At 39.0% G+C, this 9,939-nt stretch overlaps 1 protein-coding gene across 1 annotated transcript; it reads right to left on the bottom strand.

Moving 5' to 3' along the window:
• Window positions 1–2,838: 2,838 nt before the first annotated feature.
• ildr1a (immunoglobulin-like domain containing receptor 1a) lies at window positions 2,839–9,271 on the bottom strand. Its single transcript, XM_036136102.1, has 9 exons — window positions 8,970–9,271; window positions 8,154–8,324; window positions 7,066–7,215; window positions 6,631–6,750; window positions 6,385–6,531; window positions 6,066–6,188; window positions 5,252–5,427; window positions 3,595–4,182; window positions 2,839–3,475 (listed from the first exon to the last, which is right to left on the bottom strand). Exons 1-9 carry the CDS (start codon window positions 9,013–9,015, stop codon window positions 3,437–3,439), a joined length of 1,560 nt encoding a protein of 519 aa, XP_035991995.1. The 5' UTR covers window positions 9,016–9,271; the 3' UTR covers window positions 2,839–3,436.
• Between the last annotated feature and the right edge of the window lie 668 nt (window positions 9,272–9,939).

Below are 9,939 nucleotides of genomic sequence, written 5' to 3' on the forward strand. Positions count from 1 at the left end.
GAATGCAGTCGAGCCTCGAGCCATTTCAGACGGTGAAAGACTGAAATCTGAAAGGCTATGTACAAAACACAAACTATAGCAGCAGAAAAACAAGATGAAAAGAAAGAAAGAAGAACCTAAGAGTTGTTCATGTAAATGAGTCGGCACACTGAACTGGCTCGGTCATAGGTGACACATCACCACTCCAGAAAGCTATATCTGCACAGTCGCAGTTCAGTCACAGTTTGACAGATATGAGTTATGAACAGGAGATCAAACAAAGCGCTGACGGCACAGGAGGTATATTGCTGCTTGTATGCTTATTAATGCAACATTGTACTGGCTTAGCGAGTTCTGGAGCACATGGCGTTAGTCCCCACCCCTCAACATACATGAAGAAAAACAGATGGAAAACAATAGTGGCTGAAAGAGAAAAGACATGCAATAATCTGCATGTAAACTGAGACACACTAAGGTCAACTACACGGTAGCGCACATTGCATAATACCAATAAAAAGAATTGAAGGGTAGATAAGATTGCAGAAATTCTGCTGCTGAGTTGTTCGTATTTGAATTAACAAAAATGTTAAACAAATGACTTAGTAAAATGTACTTGTGTGTAATGAGTTTAAGATTGCCTGACATTTAAGACATTTACAAATGTAAACTAAGTCATTTGTGTGTGTGGCCGTGTATAGAACTCAAGAATCAAGTAAGAAAACGTTTGTTACAGTTTGTTTCCCCTTTTTTCATTTTCCTTGTTTTATGTAGTTTTGTCTGATATTTTCTTAGTTGGTGAAGTCGAAATTCTTGCAATCTCAGTGCCCATAACTCAGCTTGTAATGCTTATTGTCTGATTTAATTGTCTTATCCTTATGTTTAGAGGGAAAGATTAGTTTGATGTATTCATAACGGAACACATTCCTATGTGAGTATTTGTTGCAGGAATGTTGACTTGAAATATTCTTTTTCCATTGTCAAATACGGTTTGGACAATGTTGCGGTCTTAAGAAATAACCCACCCAGTTAAAGAAAAGCGGTGGCCTAATTCTTAGAAACAAGAGAAATCTAGAGATTTTCTGGTGAAAACATGAAAATTTGACATAGTATTAGCTTTTGTACTATTTTATAACATTATGTATTACGACGTTGGAACAACTGTACATTTTTCTAGGGAGGGTGTTTTGATACATGCAATATCACTTAGAAATACACTATATTTCCATAAGTATTCGCTCGTCTGCCTTGATTTGCATATGAACTTAAGTGACAATCCTCTCCTCGAGTTTTTTTGGAGTGCGTTTATGGGAATTTCTTACCATTCTTCCACAAGCGCATTTGTGAGGTCAAACACTGATGTTGGATGAGAAGGCATGGCTCTCAGTCGCTGATCTAATTAATCTCTTAAAGGTGTATTGGGTTGAGGCACGGAGTGAGCAGGCCATTCAAGGTCATCCACACCAGACTCTCTCATCCATGTCTTTTTGGACCTTATGGTGCGTCCCATTTGTCCTCAGTAGTCAGAATTCCTGACCACTTAGTCAGAAATTTCAACTGGAACGATCCCTAAGGTCGGCATCACGAGTCGGAAACTCAGTCCAACAGTATGGTACACAACTTTGGTATTCATGACGGGTGCTACTCGCAACACCACTGAATAAAATCTCATACTTTGACTGTTTTAGCAGTTCTCTATATTTATGTAACATTTAGTCAGCCGTACAGGTACTGCCTTTCAGTGTTCATCAGAAAGGATGTTTCAGCTCTGTTTACATGCACATAATCCAGTGTAGGAAAGAGTTAGTCATTGTCTTCAACAGTGCCCACAGTCACTAAGCCAGCAACGAAGGATCACCACGTACTGTTTAACATTTCATGTCCAGTTTAACAGTTCAGCATATGGAGGATTCAGCACAGCTTGAAAAAAAAAAAAATTGCAATAAAATGTGACTTTAAATCCTGAGGCTCAGTTTGGCTGCGTCTTTGTTTAACAATAGCTTTTGTGAGAGCATCCATGTCCCCCCCCCGAACTGTCTGACAAAAGGGAAACTGAAACGCGAAAAGGTGGAGATAATACAATTTGTGACTCTTTGGTTCCGAGTTTGAAGGCCAATGGAATGCACCATTACTATGTGGTTGGCCACTTTGTGGGTGAGTTGTTCCCAATCGCTTCTACTTTCTTATAACACCACTGACAGTGGATTGTGTGATATTTAGGAGCAAGGAAATTAGACTACTGGACTTGTTGCAAAATTCACTGAGCTCCTGAGAGCAACAAATTCTTTCACAAATGTTTGTAAAAGGTCTGGATGACCAGGTGCTTTATTATACACCTTATTTCAATTATTTGGATGGGTCACCAAATATTTTTGACAAGATTGTGCATTATAAAATATTTATCTCAGTTGAGAACGACCAAAAAAAAAAAAAAAAAAAAAAAAAAAAAAACACAACAGATGTGCTTTCACTGCATTGAGAACCTCCTCCGATTGACGTTATACCAGTGTTGTGCAGTGGGTGAACGCCACTGTTAGTAAAACAGCCTTTCATTCATTCATTTCAATTTCAGTGTTGTCCAGGCTGCCGTTTGGAAATGTCAATAGTGCACCACAACTATTTTCTTCAATAGCGCAGCCTTGATTTTAAGATCAACATCGAAAGAAGAATGAGAGCAGTGATACCTAAAAGGTACAAAGTTTATTATTAATAAATTCAAACCAACTGTACATTGTTTTAAAAACAAAAAGGGAAAAACGTACAATCAAAGTAAAATAAAGCTTTGAGTGTGTCCTACATCACTTTTATGCATATTGGTTATTTACATACAATGTTCAGAAGTTTTTTTTTTTTATTATTATTATTATTATTATTATTTGTGAGCACCAAGTGCAAATGTCATATTTCCTTCACAACTTTAGAAAATAATTTTGTCCACTCCAAGACACCCAGGATGTGAAAATAAGATTTACAACAATGATAACATTAGACATAAAAAGCACGAGAGTCTTTCATATTTTCAAGGGTTCAAACAGGTCAATGTAACAGCTGTAGTTGGTTTACTGGCACTGACTGCAACTGCATAAGCATATCATGTTTCATTACAACTAAGACTTACTTGTGCTGCTGCACAACAAACCTGAGCTGTACATAACAATCTAACACCAAGCTTTGACTTCAACTTCCCCTCAGAATATTTTAAAATATACAAATAAGCCAGCAGAGGGGAGTGTGACTCAGAAAAAAATAATATCACAGAAAGTCGCAGTTCTTCGCAATTTATGGGCTTCTTTGAGTCTTTCAACCAGATTTCCATCTTGAGGCCTTTTTTTCCATCAATTTAAGCACTAATAAAACAGTTGGGCCATCTTTCTTTTGAAAAAAATTACCCATAACAAGACAGAGCAGATGAGTTGTGCACATTTGCCGGAGGACAGAAAGTGTTTCACTGTTGAACAGCTTAGATGACAACACTGTTGCCGCTGCGGTTACTTCTTTCCTGTGAGGGAGACAAACCAACTTTAGATCCACTTCAGAACTGATGAGGGTAATGCCAAACATTTTATCTTGTCTATTGCGATCGTTTCTGCGTTTACTTAAAAACGATAAGTAACTTACTGAGTAGGGATCATTCCTCCGATGTCCTGGTTTCTGTCCTGGCTCGTACTCTGTGTACTTGGGAGGTTTGTCAGACCAGCCTCCTCCTCCTCCTCCTCTTCTACCCCCTGACGCTCCTCTGCTGCTGGCCTCATCAGAGCTCCAAGATCCTCTGGAGCGTCTTGTTGCTGGAGGAGAGTAGTTTCCTCTGGACCTGCTGTCAAACAAATCATCCCTGGAACGGGAGCGAGGACGATCCACTTCCGGCCTTAATCTGGTGCGACCTCTCCCGTCCAGAGACTCCTCGCTGTAGCTCCGGGGAATGCCTCTAGATCTGGCCGGCGAGGGGTAGCGCCTCCCGCCTGATGGTCCACGCTCATCATGGCGACCAAAGCCGCTGCGGCTGCTCTCGCTGGAGCTTGGAGGGCGGGTTTTTGGCGCTGGGGGTCTTCCCGACTGATTTTCCCTGATCGGTGGAAGTGTAATGACGCGGCGATCCACTGGATGGTCATCGAGAGCGGAGATCATACTGGGAGGCCCAGGAGAAAATGGGACGGACATGTGCTGGGGAGGAGGTGGCATCTGCTGCATGTGGGAGGGTGGTGCGGACTGACAGGGGAAAAAAATAAATAAAACAAAAAAGTTTATTTCAATTTGTAAAAAACATTTGTTATGCACAAGAACAATAAATAATGTGTACTGTGACCTAGATCTTCAATGCAAGAGAAGGAAGAAGAAAAAGTGGTTGGATGTTCAAGGATTTACTACAAAGTTTATCATGTTTATGCTTAAAGCAAGTAATTGGCAGAAACATCTAAGCCTCTCCTGCTTCCCATATGAGAAAAAAAATAAAAAAAATAAAAAATGCAAAAGAGACAGGACTCCGGCTGAAAGATTGCATTTAATATTCCATCCACCCATTTTCTGTCATGCTTATCCCTGTTGGGGTCGCGAGGGCTGCTGGTGCCCATCCTCAGGATTTAATGGGCAAGAGGCTGGGTACACCCTGGACAGGTCGCATTTAATATTTAAAAATAAATTTAGCCTTACCCCAACCAACTAGAGGCCAAACCCCTGCACAACATGGGCCTGAGGATCATGGAGACACTTAAAGCCCTCCACCGTGTCAAGTGGTGGACATGGGCATGAACTGGCCAGTTATTATTTGACTAATTATGTTTTGACATTCATAAGTCCTCATGAGGGAAAACTGAAAATGCAGGCACATGCGTTAAGGTCATGATGCACAACATAAGGTATGGAAAAATGGATTTGTTAAGAGCTCATTAAGGATGGTAGATGAGGCAATTAATGCACCAAAATTATGTATTTTTTTTAAAAAGTAAACGCTAAATGTACAGATGTGTGTTTTTAACAAAAGCACTGGATCTGTTTAAAAGTTACAGAAGGCGACAAGCTCATTTCATACAGTGCATTTCTGGCTAGGTCAATAACTGGATATTTTACCAGCTACAAAAAGCTAAAATTTCAAAATTATTGAAATAATATAAATTTACCATAATTCATGATTTTTATTAGCTTCTAAATAAAAAAAAGGGAAAATATTCAAAGGAAGATAAATTAACGTCCATAGGAATAGTGTCAAACAGGGTTCTCATGTAAACTATCCAATCATTTGACTGCTCTCGGGTTTAAACATCAAGAGGGGGGAGTATACCTGTAGAAGAGGACTTGTTACATCCATCCCCCGCACCTGCCTCTCCAGGTAGTCGAGCATCTGATTGGTATTGGCAGAATTGTGGTTGCTTTGGACGCTGGGAGGGGGCATGCTGTAATTTGTAGACTGAGGGGGAGGCAGAGGCATTGGCTTCATCGGGATGCTCTTCACAGATCCTAAACAACCAATAAAACAGGTTCACAACACATTTAAGTGAGATTCATACATCTATTAAATTACTACACGTTCCACCATTTCATGTACTAACACAGACCCAGCTCCACACCCAGCTCGGTTTTGTCTGCTATAACTGGACAAAACTGAGGTAAACTGTTTAAATCTCTCTCAGTATAGCTTTTAGCCTGTATAGGTTAAGAAATCAAGGCAAACATTTGAGGATGAAGACCAAGTAGGTAAATTATCCTCGGGATTGTATTAGGCTATTCTCTCCGTTCTTCCCGAATTTTAATTTGCCACTCTTTTTTTAAAGTGCTCGTCAGTTCACTGCAAAGAGCTGCATTCACAGTTGTTTTCAGCTAAACTTTTAACTGTGAATTTTTATTTTATTTTTGGATCTTATAATAAGACTGTTAAAGAAACTCCAGCTTGAAACTACCGTTAACAGCAGTTAATAAGCCTCACACAGATAGGAAAGTTTGATCAGCACACCAACAAGCATTCAAAAAAACAAAAACAGCAGATGTTTACAAATTGTACGGGTTTGCAGGAGTAATAAGAGATTGAAATGAAGCTATTTCCCCATGTTAGATAATATGTCATTTAGTGGTCTTGGTAGCATTAGCTGTTTGTGTACCTGCATAGAGGGATGGGTTCATCTGTGAGGGGACTTGGCTCATTGGTGCATATACTGGCTGTCCATTCATCCAAGGAGACATGGCCCTTTGAGCATCCTTCATCATGCGATGTTGCATGACAGCTGAAAGGTAACAAATGTAATGTTTATCAAAAACTGTAAGAAACCCTAAAAGAAAAAAAAAAAAGTCTTACAAAAGTATAAATAACTACTGTGGCAAAAGTGAAAATTCAATTTCTTTTGTTATTTGGCACATGTCTTTTCAGCTTTGATGCTTTATTGCAGACCATCTGATTGTTAGAAGAGCAAAGATCTCAACCTTTTTCAGGGCAGCAGCATTTCTGTGGGCAGCATGGACAGCGGACATAGCAGCAGCAAATCTGCGGGCAGCACTGGCAGCAGCAGATAAAGATGAGCATGAGCAGGAGGAGGGCACCGATGACAATGAACAACACGGTGAGCCAGTCTAGGAGAGGAGAAGAAAAGAAACCATGGTGGACTGTGTTACAAAAGGGAAGATCCTAAAAGATAACTTTCTCGTTTTAAATATTCCACTGTTTCTTACGGTAGACGATGAGCTTGATTTCTTTGTCTGAGTCACCGGTGGTGTCTCCGGGAGCATCCACAGCACAGAAGTAAACCCCGTTGTCCATCCACATCACCTCATTAATCACCAAGTCTGCCTCTGTGCAAAACATACAAAAGGACCCACAGTTAAATTTCAGTTTTCCAGACAAAACCAAAGATTCTTGTTTCTTTTTTTTTATTATTCATTTCTAAACTAGTTGGATTGAGCAATATGGTCGGAAGCATGGTGTTAAATCCCTCTGAAGTAAATCACCCAATCACAAAATATCGGACTCTATCACAGATGTTGCAATCTTTTAAGTCCATTCAAAAAAAAAAAACTGCTTCGGTAATTTTCTTCAAGATGGGGTGAAATAAAGTGATCTCCTACTTAAATGAAACCAACATTATATATAAACTTGCATGGACGCACTATTTTGGATGGTGATCTTTCGCTCCCGATATTCAGTTCCCAGAGTCGGCTCACTGCTTCCTCTCTTCTGGATTACGGTTCGCACCGTCCGCTGACGGTCAGGACAGTCATTCGCCGGGTCCTGTCCCAGCTGCAGCGCAGACTGGTAAGCTGTTAAAAATCAAAAGGCATGGTTTAAATCCCAACTCCATCACTTCCCCAATTGAATTAAAGCGTCCCTAAACATTTTCCATTAAAAAAAAAAAAATAAAATAATAATAATCAGCTTCAAATTTCAGATTTGTTGAAGCATTTTAGATTTTTTTTACTAAAAAGGGTTATAGAGGTTGTGTGAATGAGTTTAAGTGAAAGAGAAATGCAATTTATTTAGAAAATGCAACAATTTTATACATAACATTAACCAAAAGCATAAGAGCCTACACCCAAGGCTGCAGAGGAAACCTGCATTTGAGCATCCAGTTGAGAAGAGCAAGATAATTTATAGTTTAAAATTTCTCCAGTTCCCAAACCCAGATTTACAATAGGACAATGGTAAAATTTGCAACACTTCCATTAATTGATTTTAGAAGCTTATTTAAGCATGCAAAGACATGCTTGTTACAAACACTGGCTTAAAGAAGCCATACAGAGGCATCTTTGCAAATGCAAAATCGTTTTTTCAAACAAATCTTTTAGCCAGTTTTAGGGGTGTTTAAAACAAATTAAAGTAATTTATTCATCTAGTCATAGTCTTCTGTAACAAAATGTGGGCATGTGACTCAAACAAACATTAGCTACCAGCAAGATGTCGCTCAAACCTGTTCTAGTTTTATCAGTTTCACGATCTCTACCATTTCATAAAAATAAGCTGGTCTAGACAAGGGTAAGAATTGCATTCTATGAAAATAGCACGCAATAGAAAAGTAAAAAATGTGAGATTTGTTTTTGCTCTATGATTTATTGAAATACTTAATTTAAGAGATAAACTCTAAATTGATGAAGTACATGGGTACAAAATGGTTTGATGACAAACATGAACAGGAAGGAACGCCAACCGTTGCACCAAATACACCAGGCTTGCTCTCTGACCTGAGAGACATCCATTTTACCTGTGGAGTAGTACTCCAGCACAGGATCCTTGCAGAAGGACTTGTACCTCCATGTGACGAGAACCTCTTGGAGGTTTGCCGAGGTGGAGTAGTCACAGCGGAGGATCACTGAGCCAAACAGAGCGGTGGACCGCTGTGTCTCGGGTACATTCACTTGGATACAAGCTGAGTCTGTGGAGACAAGGTAACATGTTTCAGATGAAAACCCTTGTGAAAAAGGAAGCTGCTTCAGAGGTCTGGACTGTCTTTGTGTGTGTCTGGGGAAGAGGCAAGAGTGAAACAATGCGTATAAGGGCCTCTTGCAAACAAGGAATTCAGTTCAGACTGGTAAAACCAGAAAGACCGGTAGCACAGAAGCACCGAAATAGCTCTCAGTGAAACTGCAAGCCTCTCATCCACAAAGGTGGAAGACAAACTATTCCCCCCATCAAACCTAAACTACTTCAAACTAAATGGGTCCAAGAAGGTGTGACTCTTAAACGGGTTTTTTTTCCCCAAGAAAAAAAAAGATATATATAAATATTTTTATTGCCAAATCCCTTATCATCTGTAGCCTGTGAAGCAACAATGTGGCCAGATAATAAATAATCTTAACAGTATAAACAAAAGCACATTTAGGTAAAAATAAACCGTATAAACATCGATTTTGACACAAAAAAAAAAAACATTTCAACAAGATAGTTTATCTAACAAACACCGTCACGTGACCGATACTTCATATAGTTTGACTTAAAACGAAACAAATAAATGACACCAATACATACACGCAGAAGTTTAACATAAAACAAAGACAGAAAGCAAAAAGGTGGTGTTTACCTTTCAGAATGGACAGTAGGAGGACTGCGGCAAGTAGTCCCCGCATTGTGATAATGGAGACAAAAAAAAAAAAAACGAATCCTCCGGCTCCGGAACACCAACGCAAACGTCGACAAACCACAAAAAATTTAAAAGAGAAAAGTCCAATGTAGCTGGAAAATAAACGAACCTGTGACCTGTATTTCCACCTTGACCTAAAACCAGGTAATCGTTGTTGCACTCTGATCGCAGAACTACAGACCTCTTATGGACGTGGCTGATACTGAGCCCGTCTCTGGCCACGCCCCGAAACAGGTGAATTCATCCGGGGCTGTGACGTCTTTAGGTGCACTGAATTCCCCCCACGCGCCTTATCAACCGTCAGGAAGTAAAACAAACGCAAATTTGAAGTTACAGGACACATATCTGACACAGGCAAAATAAATTCTTTGTTACAGTTTGAGATTTTATTCAGTGTTTGTATAGTTTTCGACCAGAGACAGAGTTTAGGAGCCTTCGGTTTACTCGTTCAATTGTTTTGAGATGTCAACAATATAAGAAACACCATGTACAAAAAAAACAAACAAAAAAAACACACACAAAAAAAAAAAAACACAGCTCTTGGTTTCTCGTAGCATCCATTTTTTCTGACATTTTTTTCTTCAAAATTGACATATTTTATTTTAAATGCAAGAAGTTTGATTCTTAACTAGATTAACCAACCACCCACCAAACCCTTTGTAGAATGTCAAATGAATATGTAGTTGAAATAAAGCTGTAATATAAATACACTAAATCAATACAAAAATTCTATTTTTGTAAAAGAATGTCTATACTTTATGAAATCCAAAATAAAAAATGCCATTTAATTTCTCGATTAATTCATTATTTATAACTCTAATATTATTATTTCAGTATTTATTTAATTATTTGTCAGTTCATCAGGAAAATTTTAATCTGTCTACTCCTACTGCTGGTCAAATTCACTCTT

Source organism: Fundulus heteroclitus, chromosome 4 (genome assembly GCF_011125445.2).
Source record: "Fundulus heteroclitus isolate FHET01 chromosome 4, MU-UCD_Fhet_4.1, whole genome shotgun sequence".
Classification (NCBI taxonomy): domain Eukaryota; kingdom Metazoa; phylum Chordata; class Actinopteri; order Cyprinodontiformes; family Fundulidae; genus Fundulus; species Fundulus heteroclitus.

What these genes read in the sequence shown, in the direction of transcription:
- ildr1a (XM_036136102.1), bottom strand. Translation starts at nt 9,015, where the DNA reads ATGCGGGGACTACTTGCCGCAGTCCTCCTACTGTCCATTCTGAAAG. An exon ending in GCTGGAGTACTACTCCACAG is followed by an intron (nt 7,216 to 8,153) that starts GTAAAATGGATG and finishes GATTTTTAACAG; the next exon opens with CTTACCAGTCTGCGCTGCAG. An exon ending in GGAGGAATGATCCCTACTCA is followed by an intron (nt 3,476 to 3,594) that starts GTAAGTTACTTA and finishes TCTCCCTCACAG; the next exon opens with GAAAGAAGTAACCGCAGCGG.